Source organism: Empidonax traillii, unplaced genomic scaffold (genome assembly GCF_003031625.1).
Source record: "Empidonax traillii isolate 1590-97213 ecotype Southwest subspecies unplaced genomic scaffold, ASM303162v1 scaffold311:size671644, whole genome shotgun sequence".
Taxonomy (NCBI): domain Eukaryota; kingdom Metazoa; phylum Chordata; class Aves; order Passeriformes; family Tyrannidae; genus Empidonax; species Empidonax traillii.
In genome coordinates this window covers 302904-321906 of record NW_020955504.1, presented here as the reverse complement: position 1 = coordinate 321906, position 19003 = coordinate 302904, and the positions used below count along the sequence as shown (strand labels likewise).

Here is a 19003-nt window from a genome sequence, read left to right as displayed (position 1 = left end):
TTTTTTTTTGGTTTTAAAAGATTTTAGTATAGCTATGAACTGGAATAAATTTTTATTAAAAAAAATAAAAAAGGTAATTTCTCATGCCCTTGATACTTCTAAACTTTAAGAATGGTTTCACAATCATCCCTGCTTTCTGAACAGACATGACACCAAATTCCTTCCTGCACTTACATGTGTACTCGCCTCAGTGCACCACAGCTCATTTCATCACACTAAACCATCAGAGAGCATTTACTTTACTGAGCAATGAGAGCATAATACTAGGAGAAAGTCAAGCACATGTGTTCTGCCTCCAGGATAAGATTGTTGATATGCACTCAAACTTGCAGATCTCTTGTGAATCAACATAATACACCTGGCCTAGGCATTGGCTGGATTTGTGTGAACTCACTGGGAAAGTGGCCAAGAGAGCCACTTCCAAGAGAGGCTCTTTCTTGACCCGACAAAACTACTCAGGATGGCTGTTCTCCCAGTGCCTGCCTCGGTACCTGGCACCTCTGCACGTTTGAAGGGACTTTCAGTTCACACACCCAGCTAGTCTGCTCTGCTTCACAACAGACTCCTCAGAGAGAGAGCATCATGTCCCTGGGAGCATATCAGGGCACAAGCCGTGAAGGCTAAAGCTAGTGTTCTAAACTATATTCAGAAGCAAAAGAAAAACCAGAACTAAGATGGATTCAATATTTTTTTGAATACTTTCACAATGTAAGGAAAATACCAGCTATGGCTCATTTGTATTCCTTTGGTCATCCTTAAACTTGGCCTGAAAATTGTTTTATTCACATCAACTGTCTTCAGACCAGATTAAAACTGATCTCTGCACAGAGACTGGAATTGCTCCAGAGATCATTTTTAATCTGGGGTCCAAAAACTGTTGTGGTAGAGGCTGCAAAAAAATGAAGACTCAAATCGAGAGCTCATCTGCACTGACTGCAAGTCATTCTCAAGGCAAAGCCAAGTGTGAGCATTTCCCAGCTATACTTAGCTGGTCCCCTGCTGTGGAATCAATTCACAGTGCATGTCCTCCACATACATTCCCCATCTTCCCTCAACTCTTGGTGCACTGTGCTTTTTTACAGCCATAAAAAGCACTTTAAAAGTAAATGGAGGCTGAGAAAAGGAGTAGAGTCAGTGTGCAAACTGAAGCCAATTGCCTGGATGTCCTCTTCACTAATGAGATGCTAGATTAGAGTAATTCTCCCTTTCTCCTTGGTTAAGCTGGTTAGTGTGTCTTTCAGAAAACATATGTTCTGAATTTCTGGGATGCTGAGTGAGAAGAGCAACATGCCAGAATTCAGCTCTCCATTTTAACTCACTTACATGTAAACATGTAGAATACTGAAGTCAGTTTTCTAATGAATATTGGCATCTTTACTAGGAAAACGAAAGACCGAACTGGCAAAAAATTTTATGAACAGTCTTCTGTGTGAACAACTAAGCTACAGCTTAGTTAACAGCTAAGCTTAGTTATTATGGTGAATAACTAAGCTTGCACTAGAATCCTTTTTTCAGCCTCCAATTACAGTTACCAGCAAAATGTCTTCAAGAACTTTTACATACTAGAGTTAATACAGGTCTTTAGAAAAAGAGGGAGGACTCTTCTGTTATACATGCAAACCAACTTTGAGGCATTTCACATGAACCCTAAGAAAGAAATTACTTTTATTTTATGCAGTTACTGAGCTTCAAAGAGTACAAAAACTAGACACAGTACCTACAGAGAAAACTTGATTATGCATTAAAATTCCCCCAAACTACGGTATTCACAGCTGAACCAGTAGGGTGAAAAAATGGCACTAGATCCACAGCTTGTATAACCTAAACACAGCTCCATTGGAAGCATTCAAGAAGCTCCAGCAGAGCTACATTCATTAACTAACGATGTGAGCTATGACTTCAGCATGATAATATTCCCATGCTTAACTCACAGTGAAGATCTAACACACTTGAAGCAATCAAACAATAAATGGCCAAAGTCCCGTAAGACTTGAAGGACTGCATGCTGCCAAAAAAGGCAGTTTTATTTCCACTACTCAGTGCTGGGAAGACACAAGCAACCAAGAATGAACAACTGGAGTCTGTTAAGACAGTCAGCAGTTGCTGTAATGACATCGTCATGGCCAAAATCAGAACTGTGGGGTATTTTGGTATTGTTTGATTTTGCTTTTAAGTGTTTGCACTCGTCTGGATGAAGCTAAAAAATGCCTGTTAGGACTGCAATCTGTAGCAATTTCTGAGCCATCAGGCAGTTGCCTGCCAATAATACAAATGCTAAAAGCATTTGACTAGGGAACAAAAAGAACAAGCAATGATATGCAGATGGATTCTTAGAACTAATGGCCAGAAAGTCTACCAGACAAGCCTTTTCAGTTGGCCAGTTTGAATGAGAACACAACTTTTTCCTGAACTTACTATTATCACTTGCACCATCTCTGTTTCATATCCCAGCAGCAGTCCCAGTGGTCCCAGCTATAAGCAAGCAATCCAGCAAAAAGATCTACCAGATCCAAACCATTTTATCTGTAAATATCCTGAAGGCCTCCTAGTTGGCCTTCACTGCACCGGCACTCTGCTGACTTACACACAACTTCTTGCCCACCAGGACCCCAGATCTTTTTTGCTAAGCTGTTTCCTAGTCAGCCAGACCCAGTGTGCACATCAGGTTATTCTGTTCCAGAAGCAGGACTTTGCACTATCCCATTTTCTCTCTCCTTCAATTCAGTACAGGCTATCTGTAGTAACAACAACATGCAATAAACTCCACGGCAATGAGACAAAAATGCATCCTACTTTCGTAGTAGTGGTGCCAATGTTAAAGTCTCTCAAAGCTTACAAAAAATCAGTTACTAGATAAATAACAGCTTTCTCAAACTCAGCTGAAGCAAGTGATCTAGTGAAATAGCAGCACTAAGCTGGTATCATCACTCCCTCTTACGATAAAATCCCTTGTGTCACAACAGTGCCAAACAAATTACTAGACCACCATGAGAGGGTGTTTAGTTAATCCTAAATCCATGTGTTATACCTATTACATTGAATGCTTGGTGCTGGCAATACTGAGTTCAGGACAAAGTATAAAACATGAGTATAAAAGTAGAAAAAAGTCTGGTTTTTTGGTTTCTTTGGAGTTTTTCATGTGGGTTTTTTTTTGTTGATTTTGTGTGCATGTGTGTGTGTGTATTGGTTTTTTTGGGTTTGTTTTTAAATACAAAAAGGCAAACACATCTATAGAGATTATGCAAATTTAAACAACTGCATGATCCCTCTTCCACTCCTCTTCCTCCAGAAATACCGTGGAGATGGCATTATTTCTTAACACATTTGGACTCTACAGATTCAAGGCCTATGTAGATTCTCTGGTGAAGTCTGCAGTGAACTAGAATCATGTGTAGCCCAAATTACTTAATCTCTTTTTGCCCTACTCATTATAGCCATTCCTCTTCTCCCTGACTGGCTCTTTGGGTTTCCTACAATGCAAGTCACCTACTCTGCTTCCCTGCATGTCTCCTGCACCCAACAACTTCTTCTCCATATTTTTTGGCTTCAGTATTACCAAACAGAATAAAGATGTCAGATCCATGTTCAGAAAATTCAAAACATTTCAGGAAGATGAGGTTTGAATCTTAACGCTAGACTTTGGGCCATCCCATTTAAAAAGAAAATTAAAGTTATAACTGCAGGATTCAGGAAAAACGTATCTGAGAAAACAATATGGCTACAACTATGTTAATATTGTTGCCTTTCTAAAAATGCAAGCAATTTTTATTCTCTAGTTGTTTTTAAGCTGACAAAGCATAACTGGAGTACCACTTGATCACCTACATTAAAAAATGTAAGAACAAAAAGAACCCCTGTAATAGCTGACAAAAAAAACAACCAAACAAAAAATAAAACAAAAACCCCACAAAACAAACAAACAAAAACTTAACAGTTTCACCAGTTCAAATGACAGCTTTTTCTTTATTTTTTTTAGAAATGCATATCCTTATCAATTACTAAGAGAAATTCCTTCCCTCTCCATAGATTTGCTGGCTTTTCTTGATTGATGTCACATAAGCTATCAGAATTAGATCACAAAAGCTAATAAATTAAACCTATTTCCTCCATCCATATCGTTCTAAAACCGGCATCATGCTGCGGACTTACCTTGGAAACAAAACAATCTGCTATAGCCACAGGATCGTTTTCACAGTTTTCCAAATCTTGCAGAAGTTCACTATAACAAAGAACAGGAAAAGGTAAGACAATTATGGCACACCTTGAAATGAACACCCCTGTGTATTGGGAACCAGACAGTGCTTCACCATTCATGGCAGTACCTAATGACACAGGGAGTCCTGAAAAAGAAGTGAGAACCTCTTTGATGCCCCTCTTCCCCCCAGCCACTTGTTTTTTTTTTATTTGTAGGCAGAGGTGAACTATAAGGAAATGGTATTTCCCCATATTTAAAAGTTCTAGTCATCACAATGACCATGGATTGGTGATCCACTAACCAAAGCTGAGCCCCTTCCTTCAGGTAGATGCCCCATCCCTAGAGACATTCAAGACCACGTTGGATGGGGCTCTGAGCAACCTGATCTAGTTGAAGATGTCCCTGCTCATGGAAGGGAGGCTGGACTAGATGACCCTTAAACACCCCTTCCAACCCAAACTATTATATGATTCTATGACTGACAGCTCTTCAACAATACTCATAATGGTGCAGTCAAACAGTTGTGTAGCTTGTATATCAACTAACACGATTTAAAACTAAGAAAATTTAAAAGCTACTGAAGCACATGCACTGTCTTATGAAGACCTTGTATATTCCAGCAGCTTTACTTGACCCAGGGAGATGAGGAGCTGCTCTGAAAAATACTGGTGAGAACTAGGGATGTATTACACATACAAGAAGAATGTTAGGAAACTCATTGAGGAAAATTTGTCAGCCTATAGTGTGTCTCTTCACTGAAGAAAAATGGTTAGCCTAGAAAAAGTTTTCTGGAAGAGAATGTAGACATCCTACATGCATGAAAACAACACCTCACTGAGAGGCTTTTATAATTTTGACATATTCAAAAGGAAATTAATTCATTGTAACAGGAGCAAAGCCATAACGGAATCTGTTTGCTGCTGTATGAAACTCAGTTCTCAAAAGCAAATCCAGTGAAAGCAAGAGTTCAGGTAGGAGAAGAAAACCTCAACGGTATCTCCTTGACCTGAGTAGTCTTCAGTCTTACTGAGAAATGAACTCAGAAAAATGAGAGAAGAAACTGAGTTTTCTGCTAAATTGTACTCTAATAGAATTTTCTTTTCCTCCCTCTCCCTCCGCAACTCCCACAGACAATTTTCCATTTAGGGCTACTTTTCTCTGAATTCACAGCTGGTTCTCTGAGCAAGTTTTGCCTAAGAGTTCCTAAGCCTGTATTTAGGGAACTACCCTACTCCCCTGTACGCAGACACAATTTCCCTCTCTATGTACATAAAGGAGTAAACCAGAAGAGTTTCCTGCCTTCTTCTTTGCTTCTCTAATTCCTGGAGGAAGGAAAGGGAGAAATCAGAAAGCAGTCACAAAGAACAAAGGCAGAAATCCCAGGTTCAGTGGTCACTAATCACTCTGTATAGCAACAATTTTACCTCCACACCTCAATTTCTCCATTCATCAAAATAGGAATAAAAACATAACCCCTGCTTAATAACCCACAGTCATGAAGCTCGTTTACATCAGGAAAAGCAGCAAGCTGTAGCAATGGTGACCAATAGCCATTAGTTACACTGACTGACTGTGTCCCACACACGAGCTTTGGAAATAACATCAAACATGTCAAACAAGCTCAGAGGATTCCTGCTGTCTGGCAGGAAGAAAGGGGTTCTCCTGATAGCTTAGAGTATGTAGCACCTTGATTGTCATTTTATTCCTACTGGTCTCCTTACAAAACCACCTTATTTCCCCTTCAGGATACAGCAAAGAACACTTAAAGATTTTATATATTTGTGCAATGAGTCCAAGTTTATGCATTAAATGGGCTAGTGGTTTGTGTCTTCAGCACAAGTCCATAGTATAAGGGCTGTTGTTTGAAAGATTTTGTTACCTATACTGCACTCCCTTCTGTCTCACCTGGCTAGTAAGAATGGGATTTGTAAGAGCAGTCTGCCACTGCAAAACCAGCNACACTTAAAGATTTTATATATTTGTGCAATGAGTCCAAGTTTATGCATTAAATGGGCTAGTGGTTTGTGTCTTCAGCACAAGTCCATAGTATAAGGGCTGTTGTTTGAAAGATTTTGTTACCTATACTGCACTCCCTTCTGTCTCACCTGGCTAGTAAGAATGGGATTTGTAAGAGCAGTCTGCCACTGCAAAACCAGCAAATCTGCCATGCTCAGTCATCCTGAAAAACTTAAATAAGTCCCCATAACACCAAGCTGACATGAAAAAAAGCGGGGCTTTTATTATAGACTACATTTAAGTACCTGGCAGGAGGCACAAAAAACAATAGAAAAAAGCATTAGTCCTCTTCACCTGAATATACAGAGGTTTCATGCTGTTCACAGCTCTTGGCCTCTGCAACTTAGTTGTGCCAAACATCCAGGCCAGAGGGGAGCATGAGGGAGCACCATTAGAGGAACTTCATGCTCTCTCAGCTGAATCATTAACAAGATTCAGACTGAAGGATGATACAAGTGCCACTGCCACTTAAGATCATGTACTGAGTTATATAGCTTGAGTTATTATGGGCTGGGAAAATCTGAATCTGTATGATCATCCCAGAGAGCTAATACTAACTCTTTTGGGATGAGACAGGTAAGCATAAAGAGACTGACAATTTTGCATACAATGCACTCATTAGCTTACCAAATGAGTAAGTCAAATTATAATGCCTTTTAGGATGCTTTAATTTTTTATGTAGGCTCCTCAGAAGAAGAAGCCAGACATTACCACTGTGAAACTCAGAGCGCAGGATCTGCTGAGTATGGCAGTTACAGAAAATGGCCCCTTCACTGTCTTTGTGTGCTTCAGTAGTCACTGATGGCCAGGGAGACCATGCAGGATGATCTGTGTCAGCAGCAGAAGTTTCAGCTTCACCTCTCCTAAGTGTTGGCAGAAGTACCAAACTTAAGCACATTTCTCTGCAGAGTTTCCCTTTCAGAACTGAGTCATGGTATCATGGAAAATTTATCCTAAAACGATAGCGCAAAGAATCTCAGCAGGGCAGCCAGGGAAGAAAGGCAGCAAATGCTGACTTAGAGAACACTTCCCCCTTCCAAATAAATAAATCAGTAGTGATGGAGGTTTTCCCAAGGGACAGCAGGATTAGTGGACCAGTATACAGTCAGTGATTCTGCTTTAAGAAATAGCTTTCCAGGTCACAGTCATGGAACTAGCAGTTACCATCTTGACCATCATTTTTGCCATTCAACACAACATCTGAAAATCCTAAGTAGTTTAGCTGACAGAAATTCCCATTTATTGAAGTGAAATTTCTCAGATCTGAAAGTCTGTGTAAAAACCCAAGACTAAAACCTTTGGTCACTGATTAACAGTCCAATTCAAAGCTGAGAAAGACAAAGTAACTCTGAAACTATAAAATCAAGTGGACCTCTTTCTAACAGCAAAAATAAATAAAAGGGCTCTAGACTACATTTAGGACTTTTGGCTACATTTGGCTTTATGCCAAATTTCACAGAGGAGTAAACTTAATCCTTGAATCTGTTCTGATCTACAACAAGTGTTCAGTTTTAAAAGCTCTGAATTTCCATGCAAGACTTTTTATCAGAAGGCCTGAAATACACTAGTAATTTACTAGAGGCTTTGGACAACTTTCAGGTGAGTTTTAACCTTTCTAAAATATCTATATCTCTAAAATTGCCCAAAACTACTTTTTTTGTTGTTGGCTTTTTTTTTTACATTTTTAACCACTACAATTCCCCCCNTTAGAGTATGTAGCACCTTGATTGTCATTTTATTCCTACTGGTCTCCTTACAAAACCACCTTATTTCCCCTTCAGGATACAGCAAAGAACACTTAAAGATTTTATATATTTGTGCAATGAGTCCAAGTTTATGCATTAAATGGGCTAGTGGTTTGTGTCTTCAGCACAAGTCCATAGTATAAGGGCTGTTGTTTGAAAGATTTTGTTACCTATACTGCACTCCCTTCTGTCTCACCTGGCTAGTAAGAATGGGATTTGTAAGAGCAGTCTGCCACTGCAAAACCAGCAAATCTGCCACGCTCAGTCATCCTGAAAAACTTAAATAAGTCCCCATAACACCAAGCTGACATGAAAAAAAGCAGGGCTTTTATTATAGACTACATTTAAGTACCTGGCAGGAGGCACAAAAAACAATAGAAAAAAGCATTAGTCCTCTTCACCTGAATATACAGAGGTTTCATGCTGTTCACAGCTCTTGGCCTCTGCAACTTAGTTGTGCCAAACACCCAGGCCAGAGGGGAGCATGAGGGAGCACCATTAGAGGAACTTCATGCTCTCTCAGCTGAATCATTAACAAGATTCAGACTGAAGGATGATACAAGTGCCACTGCCACTTAAGATCATGTATTGAGTTATATAGCTTGAGTTATTATGGGCTGGGAAAATCTGAATCTGTATGATCATCCCAGAGAGCTAATACTAACTCTTTTGGGATGAGACAGGTAAGCATAAAGAGACTGACAATTTTGCATACAATGCACTCATTAGCTTACCAAATGAGTAAGTCAAATTATAATGCCTTTTAGGATGCTTTAATTTTTTATGTAGGCTCCTCAGAAGAAGAAGCCAGACATTACCACTGTGAAACTCAGAGCGCAGGATCTGCTGAGTATGGCAGTTACAGAAAATGGCCCCTTCACTGTCTTTGTGTGCTTCAGTAGTCACTGATGGCCAAGGAGACCATGCAGGATGATCTGTCTCAGCAGCAGAAGTTTCAGCTTCACCTCTCCTAAGTGTTGGCAGAAGTACCAAACTTAAGCACATTTCTCTGCAGAGTTTCCCTTTCAGAACTGAGTCATGGTATCATGGAGAATTTATCCTAAAAGGATAGCGCAAAGAATCTCAGCAGGGAAGCCAGGGAAGAAAGGCAGCAAATGCTGACTTAGAGAACACTTCCCCCTTCCAAATAAATAAATCAGCAGTGATGGAGGTTTTCCCAAGGGACAGCAGGATTAGTGGACCAGTATACAGTCAGTGATTCTGCTTTAAGAAATAGCTTTCCAGATCACAGTCATGGAACTAGCAGTTACCATCTTGACCACCATTTTTGCCATTCAACATAACATCTGAAAATCCTAAGTAGTTTAGCTGACAGAAATTCCCCTTTATTGAAGTGAAATTTCTCAGATCTGAAAGTCTGTGTAAAAACCCAAGACTAAAACCTTTGGTCACTGATTAACAGTCCAATTCAAAGCTGAGAAAGACAAAGTAACTCTGAAACTATAAAATCAAGTGGACCTCTTTCTAACAGCAAAAATAAATAAAAGGGCTCTAGAGTACATTTAGGACCCAGAAGCTTTATGCCAAATTTCACAGAGGAGTAAACTTAATCCTTGAATCTGTTCTGATCTACAACAAATGTTCGATTTTAAAAGCTCTGAATTTCCACGCAAGACTTTTTATCAGAAGGCCTGAAATACACTAGTAATTTACTAGAGGCTTTGGACAACTTTCAGGTGAGTTTTAACCTTTCTAAAATATCTATATCTCTAAAATTGCCCAAAACTGCTTTTTTTGTTGTTGGCTTTTTTTTAAAAAATTTTAACCACTAAAATTCCCCTCCCCCCCAGCTCAATTATTCTGTATAATGATTGATCATACTTGGAGCTATTTTTATTAGGAAGTACTTGCAATGATGCTGGCATAAATGTCATTTTTCTAGTTTTTGAAAGATCCGAAAATGTAACAGTCAGGACTGTGTTTTTCCATCCTGAGACCACTGAGAATCTGTAAGCTTACCATCATTGTCTCATGGCTCTAAAACAGGCCATGAGCCTGTTTTAGCAGGTTCCCACCATGTATTTTCCAGCTGTTAGACATTTGGTCAAGTCAGTTTTTGCAGCTGAAGCAGAACACAGCAGCTTTCTAGTTAAGCGTATTTCCATTACTCTGCAGTAGCTATTTTAAGTTTCAGGAAAAGATTTTGTGTTTCATCTTTGTCCATAAATTCTGAATAGATCCATTCTTACTCTTTCCTTTGACACTGAACAGAGATCCCAGTAGTTAAATCCCTTTAAAGTAACTTCCCATGATGATGGAAAAAAAACACTGAAGATGCTCTTTGACACAAGCACTCCTCTTCAGAATCCTCTTTTGATTCAATTGTCTGTTATTCTTCAAAGAATATAGTATTTTAGGAGATGTTTTGTCAACTATAGCAAAGCTAAAAGAGCTTTTACGGGAATACTGGGATATAAAAGATGTGAGAACTTTATGTCAATGTATTTCTTGCATTGGTAGAATGTTCAGATTTTCCTTAAATGTTGAATAGGTTAATTATTTTATAGTAACATCGAATTCAGACAAAAGTAGTAGTAGTATGCTCCTAAAACTGAAGATACTGAGGTCCTACACAACGTGGTACTAGCTATACGAGCAAGAAATTTTACTCCAGGCTCCCAATATACACTAGAATCCCATCTGCAGAGTTTTAGAGAAGGCTGGAAAGATACTGAACAGAAGACTTCAATAAATGAACAACACAGTTCACAGTTCAACACAGTTTTGAGAAATAATTCAGGGAGTCCCTAGTAGGGACTACATATATATAAAAACACTACAAAAACTATAAAACACTATGGAACACTACAGATCTGGATGATGTACATGGGGATAAAATATCTCCTTATTAAAGCAAGAATTTCATTCACAGTGGTTTTGCATTAGATTCAGTTAAAGCACAGATCAGGTTAAGCTTACATTCATAAAAATACCCAGCATAAAAACAAAAATGGAGACCACACTTGATTCATCCAATAAACAGCTACAAAATTCTAATCTCAGCACCCCAACTTTGCTTACAATCAAAAAATCTTAGATAATTTCTCAAATTATAGATCTTGGCCATATTAGAGTGATAAAACCATCTTTGGTTCGTTTGTCCCCTCCCATTTTAATACAGGCTATTGAACTGTTTTCCTTTAGTTAGATAAGAATTTACCTGTTGAAATTATAGATATCCCGTATGTTTCCAAACAGGGCTGATCGCTCTTCTGTCCCCAGGGAGAGCTTGGTCTGGTCAGTGATACAGTCAAGGTAATCCTACAAGAGATATGAGAGGGAGGTCTTCAGACATTTCCTCCTTTTGTAGATCAGTAAGCAGAGCTGTGTTTTATTGCACAAGATGACTCTCTTCATATCAGTTTCCCCTTATTATTACAATAAAGCCTTCAGCAGCCCCTCTGTGAACAGTCACTCTATTATGAACAGTAACAGTACTTACCTGTTCACTGAAAGCTAAGTTAAACCTCTTAGATGGGACACCCAATGTTTCTCTTGCTACTGATAAACAAATGTTTTCATTCATAGTGACATTTTAATTGATTATTTGACTGGCTTAAACACAAAAAAAAGTAAAAGAGATGAAGAATGTAATTGAATGCAGTCTTTGTAACAGAAAACCTATATAATGAAAGCATATAAGCAACAGAGGCTCAAAAAAGCAATCACTAAAAAAAATATATTTTTTAAAATCATAGTTACCAAACAACTCAGTGTAGAGGACAGATCTCAATGTATATATGCCCATGCAATTTACCATGCATAGAGTTACATCGCAAATTACATTGCTATATTCTCTAGCAAAGATTTCTTTTTGCATTTACCAGAGTGATAGTGTCTCATCTGAGGATTTTATTTGAACATGAACATGACAGCTAGAAAAAGCTCAGATCAGCAGCGTTCTGGGAGAACAACTTTCCCATCTCTTCCCTCACTTTGTAAGAGCTCAATGTCACCTTTCAATCTGTTGCTGCTACAGTATGAAAATTCTCAGATAAGGGCAAACAAATCCAGCAGGCTATTTAACTAACTACAACTCATAAACCAAGAAACCTAATGTGCTGCCACATTCATGAAGAAATTTTGCTGGAGCATGGAAATAAAAGTGAAAACAGTTGAAACAATGTGGAATAAAAATAAATAAAATCCCTTAGCCTGGGGCTAGACAATGTGGTGTGGCAACTACCCAAGAGCAACACAGCACTCCATGGTGCTGCAAGAAAGGAACCCTGCAAAACATCAGTGGGACCATGAAAACTTCTAAGATATAACTGTGTTCCAGAGTCATAAAGAAAAAGGCATTACAGAACACATACATTAGCCAAGATTTATTCTCTGTGTAAATTCTGTGAAGACAGAGGGTTTGGATTAACCATGGACCTGACTTTTGGAATTTAGATGCCCTCCTAAGGAAGGTTAAGAACTACAGCACTTGAGCCTCCACACCCATATCCTTCTTTCCAATTGAAATAGTGTCAGCAGAGTCACAGGTGTAACCAATATTCAGGTTTAGGTAGCAGCAGAATTTCTTGTCCCCTCCTCCTATCCCAGTACTCAATAATCCACACTCTTTCATCACCTCCAGTTAAAGGCATCCCTTATCACCCCCATAACTCAGTATTTTTTGTCCCAGGAAAACAAGTAAGGTTATTCCAAGGCAACCATAATGTCTTTAAAAAGAGCAACAAGTGGTGGTGGGCAGGCAAGCAGGCAGGTCCCTGGAGAGCCATGTCATTTCTTCTGTGATGGCATCCAACCTGTACTCTACCTTCCCTCCTAGCTGACAGCAGCCTCACAGTCCACACCTGTTCTTGAAACATAATTCTGCAGAAAGTCATTGGAACCACATCCCTGACACTCCCTGCACTTGTCCTTGGCTTTTTATTCATACTCAAAAGCTGTAGAAGAGTAAAAAGTTCAGGATGGTAAGGCAGACAGAACTGCAGCAAGCAATATACCAGGTCAAAGGCAGAAGCAGATATAGATTCAGTGCTACTCTGGTGATGGTATTAAACAAATAACCTTTACTGCCCACAAATACACATCATAATCATCATCATCATCATTATATAAAAGCAAAGAACAAAACAGCTCCAGTGGAACTGCCATCCTCCAAAAATATTTTAGAGTCAGGAACACTGCAGCATGCTGAGCTGATATGACAGGGTGGACTGCAGAGGAATGGAATTCTTACAGTTTGTATCTCCATGTAGTACATTTAAAGTACATTTAATGAATAAAGAGGAGTTCCTTTCCAATTCATTCATCTCTGCATAGCTGGAGCTTGGGTTTCTTCAAAATAACTAACAGTCCACAGTTATTTTCAGTATTGTAAACAGTGTTAGATACATGACCTGGTTTTTGTTCCTTTTATCCTCTTATCCCTTTTTTTTCTCCACATATGCATACTCTTCTTGGTCTTTTACCAATTATTAGTAAGAAAGAGGGAACCAGGTACCTTTCTGATGTTGCTGCCAAGCAGCAGCCTGCAGGTGCTTTGGCAGTTTTCCTGCACTCCTGTAGCATATGCCAGTATCAGCTTATATATCACACCCCCACAATCTGTGTTCTCTTTTGCTAAAAGTTCCTTAAGATTGTTTTTCAGGTCCCCTTCCTCATTCAGCATCAGATCAGAAACAAACAAGAAAATAATGGATGGATTTGTGCTTACTTAGAGTAAGGGGAGATTAAACTCTTGGGATTAGGGGCTACCTTGTAGCTCACCTTACACTGTTAAGAAAGAAATCACACAGCATTTGGGTACTGTTTTCCTGGTTTAGCTTTCTATTTTTTTTTTTTTTGAAAATACGGCTACAGACAAGTTTAAGTTGGTGTTATTGGTGTAAGCAGATACCTGATTTAGGCACAAACTGCCTAGAGGGGCACTGACAGTAGGTTACTCACAGCAGCAAAAAAGCTTCAGGTACCTGTGTTTACGTGAAAAAGAGTCCATTCTTGGCACAGTGGTCTCATGAAGTCCAGGCAGAGCACAGCAGCAAACCATTTGCACTGACTCAGCAAGTGGGATCTGTCTGATTATACTGCTTTATAGAGCACCTCTGCTCTTGTGAAGGCTTCATGAACTCATCCAGGAAACAAATGCAGTATTGGCATATAATGTTCCTCTGCAAGGACAACACCACAGGCAGATAAAAGCTACCCAGGCGTAGGGTTTTTCCTAATTATTTTCTTAGCAAATGGTACTTTACCCCCATGGTAGTCACCTCAACCTCCTGCCGCGTTTCAACAGCTGTTATCATCTGAAGCCATAATGAAAGGTTTGGAGCTACAATATAACAGGGCAGGCTGCAACCATAATGACGCTGTGCAGAAATCAATGAAATTTATCAGAACAGAGTACCGGCCTTATTCACTTTATTTGTTTCTTGTCATCATCTATGAACCCTCTGTCGGCACAGTATACTTTGTTTATAACCTTTGCCTTCCCTAGCCTTTTATTGCTTCTCTGCAGTTATGGCAAAAACATTTAGCTTACTTTATATGAGAAAAAACCCACTCACAAATGTCAGTCTCCTTCGATTGATTTATGGACCAAGATTTGCTTTAATGGTTTTGCACAATTTTCCCCTCCCATTTCCTGAAACTCTCCGAAGACCAGAAGAGTCCTGCCAGACTGCCCTGCCTTCCTTGCTGGGTTTGATGTTCTCCCCATTTGCCTTTCATCATGCCAAATCCATCAGACAGAATGTCTGCTAGAAGATGCATATCCTGACTACCATCTCCTCCTCATAATCACAAAAGAAAGATCTCTAGAGGAATAAAAGAATGAAAACACTAACCTCAGAGGCTAAAACAAAAATATATATATGAATTGGAAATGAGAGAAAACTGTCAAGAAAAGGATAAAGTGAGCAACAATATTTTCACATACTAATTAATGTTTTCCATGAGCAAACTTCAGAAACCAAATGCAAATTGGTGGGACTTTTTCATCTAGACACCAAGCTTTCCTTTAAAAACAGACAAACAGCTTTAAAAACGTTATCTATTGTTGTTCAGCCCATATTATAAGTCATCTATAAATGTGGCAATGTTAAAATTACACATTAAAATGGGTAATGTTAACGGTAATATTAATACGGTAATGCTAAAAATGGGTAAAAGCCACATTGCCTCATAAAACAAGAATCAATTTTTATCTTGCTTTGCAAGAAACATACATATTATAGAGGTCTTTAGTAATCCCTTTATAGGGCAGGACTGTGCATATACCACCAAAGATAAGCAAAACTGTTGAAAGAACAGTGCTGTTGCATGTTTACCAAGGGGTAGGCACACAAGACACAGAAAATTTTATTAAATATCAGTACTAAAAAAGAAGAAAAAAAAAAGATTCTACCCACCAGGAAACTTTGCTTTCCAATGCCTAAACACATGCTGCTGGAGAAAGCAAAGCTGCTGTATGTCTCTGATTTCAGCAACACACTGGCTCAAGAGTTGAGGACTTACATCATGAAGCCTCAGTCTCTGACCAAAAAATATTTAAAACCAGGTATTTATCAAAGCTTCAGTGGCTTCTAATAGTGTTGCAGCTTGAGGAGGAATATACAATATTAAAACAAGCAGGACCTAATCCAGGCACTGCCATAATATCGCCCAGACCTCAGTTTTCTGATAGTCCCTAGATCTGTGCTATTAGTAAAGAAGTTTTTACTCCTAGATGCTATACCATATGCATGGGCAGTCTCTGAGCTGGCAGGAAGCCACCTTGCTGGCATCAGCCCTCCCCCCAGGCCCCAGGCAGATGGTGGAGGAAGCCACACCACGCTCACCTGTGCTTACAACCAGCTTCCTCAGAAGTGCCCAGCCTACACGTGCAGCTGGCTCACACGCAGCCCGCGGATAACAGCAATAAAGTGTGATACAGTAAGACGATACTCTGTTGACTGACTGCATGTAGAAAGGGCAAAGATTGATGGTGAGAGCACTCGTGAGAATATGGTATGAAGAAAGACTAAAAATAGAGAAGCACATTTAAGTTCTCTTTCCACTGTTTAACATTGCAGAGCAAGGTGATCATGACGGAGTTCTCTAAGCTTCCCACAGTTAGGGGTCTGCAAATAAGTTAAAGTTAATTGTATTAATTTAAATTTTACCTAGAGAAGGAGAGGAAAAAAAAAATTTTTTTTTCCATGTAGCTATTCTTGAGTGATAGATTTTTGATAATCAGTGTGACTTCCTCACCTATATTATAGATGTTAAAACCCTGTCCCACTCACAGCTACCAAGTTCTGGAAGCAGTGACCCGTAGTTGGTTCCCCCTCTGGCTTCATCCACATGCATGGAAATCCACAGGAGGAGGAGTTATGTGTCAGCCAGAATTAGTAGTGAGGAATTCCTGAGTCCTAACACTATGCCTTGCACCTTGAAAACACATGCTTGCTTTGGTTTAGGCTGCCTTTGAATAGTTGTGCCCATGTTAACATGAGCACAGGCATGGTTGTATACAAAGTTGGGAATTTCTAGGGCACATCAATGTCAACTACATAGCAGTCAGGAGATCTTGTCACAGGACTTCAAGCTGTCAGAGCACAACTAGTCTCAGGAAATGAACTCTCGAAAACTTTTTCAGTGAGAGGTCCCTCAACACTGTTGCACCGAATCCATCCACAGGGTCCCTGGGCAAGGACAACTGCCTCACCAGTATGCAGAGCTGGGAGACAGCAGAATACCTTTCCGCAGCTGTGGGTTCCCCCTGACTGCTTTAGAGTCTGAGCCTTCAAAACAAGCTCTGCACATCCTCTTGCCCCTGTCCCAGTGTCAGACGATGCCCATATCATCTTCCAGCACTGACTCACAGATCCCTTCTAGGACTGGGTTGGAAGAAGGCACATGTCCTACAATGCCTACTCCACCTATCCAGGGTTTTACGTCCTTTCTTTTTGCCCAGAGCATGCTTTCTTCTTCTGTCGTCTGTCCTATGAGCCATTTCAGCAGGAATGCTGTGCCTACAAAGCTCCCTGGAGGATCAAAATCTGGCACCAGTCAATCCAGCACTGAACTGCCAGCCTGCATGGATGGACTGCTTTCATGGGTTTTCTGTTTCTTTATTGTAGTGAATTTTTGCTCTAATGAAACACAGTCAAAGTTCAATAATATTCCTTAGTTCAACTGCAGGAATTTCATGCCAAAATCTCCCATCTTAAAAAGACACCTTGGAAGGCAGGCTGTCAATTAAATCAAACTGTAATTTAATAAAGATGCAATAAAAGCACTCAAGCTGAAACTAGGATTCATGGATTGTACATAGAAAAGTCCCCTAAATAATCTATCATCTGTAAAGATGATGTGGGTAAATCACTGGGAATGGAAACTCACATGAAACCCCACTTAGACTTTCAGCACACAAACTTACTGAAGTTGTAACCCACTGATTAAAACCACGTCCCATATTTATCTTCAGGTATCAGCCAGCACCCACTGCTAAATCACATATACATTAATTTTTCCCAGAAGCTGGCATTCAAAATTGCTGCTCAGAGGTGTGGTAAGAAGCAAGTTGAGAGCACAGGTGGAGATCATGGGATAACAAATGCTATCAGTAGTTTACTGACATTTCATTAAGGAGTTGTGTGAGGTCCTCATCTAATGACTTCCTAAAGTTAAGAGGAAACATAGAAGAAATAAGCTACAGTAATGAAGCCAGCTGAATGAAAACATTAAACAGTAATTAGGATGTGAAACAGTTTGAAATTACTACGCAGATGAAGTAAATGCTCTAGAGACTTCTAAATCCACATCATCAGTGTCAGTCATCATCATCATTCAATAATGTCATGCTTTTTCAAAAAAGTAACAAAGTGTTTAGTAATTATAAATTTTAAAAAAAATCTCTCAAAGTTCATCAGGGCATCTATAAATTAATTCTCACAACACAGCTTAGTTGGTCTGATTATAAGCTTATTGAAGCCATAGTCAAACAAAACAGTGAGAATTATTAAGGCATATTTGGCCTTTGAATGTACGAATTGCCCATGAAAATAACCTGAGTCTTGTGCTATAGATCTTTGCCCGGTTAAATAAACCTTCCCCAATTTGTAAGGCAAATGAATGTTAACATTTTTTAAAGGATATCTCAATACGCTTACAAGTTAAATGAGACATTCCAGAAGAGAAATGTTTATTTTAAAATACAAGAAGGGAAACAGAGTCTGTTTTCCAAAGAATGAAAATGCAAACCCAGCATAATGAAGAAAATCTGCACACATCCTAAACACATATTTATCTTAACCTTAGTAACCACATGATTTCCAGAGACTTATGGATGGCTTTTATTACTAATATATGAAATGAAATGGAACCTTATAATAGTGGGTGGTTTGCAAGTAAAAACTTTTTAAAAGTGTCTTATTTGCAAAACGGTCTTCTTATGAAACCACAACAAATAGTAGCTACCTCCACACCTTCATCTGCAGGAACAGTAAAAGCAGAAAAGAGAGAGACTGGTATGTGGTTTGTTGAATGTTCAGGTTTAAAGGTCATGGATTACTAGAACACTGTTCACTGACAAGTAATATTTAATAAAAACAATATAACTAGTTTGAAAGTGGTCAAATATTTCCATGGATCAAAATTAAAATGGCTATAATTATCAAATAAAACTCCAGAAACTATGGCCTATCTGGAAATGCAGATATTTGTTTGCCTTTAAGGTATCATCTCCAAATTTTCAAATGTCTTTACAGAAAATCCCAATCATTCTGCCGAGGGGGGGGGGGGGAAGAAAGAAAATAACATAACTCATTAAAACACTGTACTGTTTACTGAAAATTTTGCAGCATAAGCTGGACTTCCTCTCCCTGCCTCTCAGCTTTCAGACCTATTCCTCAGTTTTCCTGCCCACTTTCTATAAACTTGGTGCTTTTTAAGAGCTGCCGCTGCTCTGTTCTGTGGAGCTCCATATCTACTGCCAGTGAGCAACAACAAGCCACAGGGCGGAGGTGAACAGACCCTCTCATTTGTTACTTTCTGAATCCCACTAACCAGGGATACAACCTGCCGCACC

At 39.3% G+C, this 19003-nt stretch overlaps 1 protein-coding gene across 1 annotated transcript in view; it reads right to left on the bottom strand.

Annotated features, from left to right (window-relative positions):
* PLEKHG1 (pleckstrin homology and RhoGEF domain containing G1) overlaps positions 1 to 19003 on the bottom strand; it is a 133451-nt gene that overhangs the window by 21205 nt on the left and 93243 nt on the right. The window contains exons 5-6 of the mRNA XM_027891171.1: positions 11138 to 11238; positions 4150 to 4219 (exon numbers count right to left, since the gene is read on the bottom strand). Of these exons, the coding sequence (XP_027746972.1) occupies positions 4150 to 4219; positions 11138 to 11238 (171 nt within the window). The remainder of the gene's footprint in view (positions 1 to 4149; positions 4220 to 11137; positions 11239 to 19003) is intronic.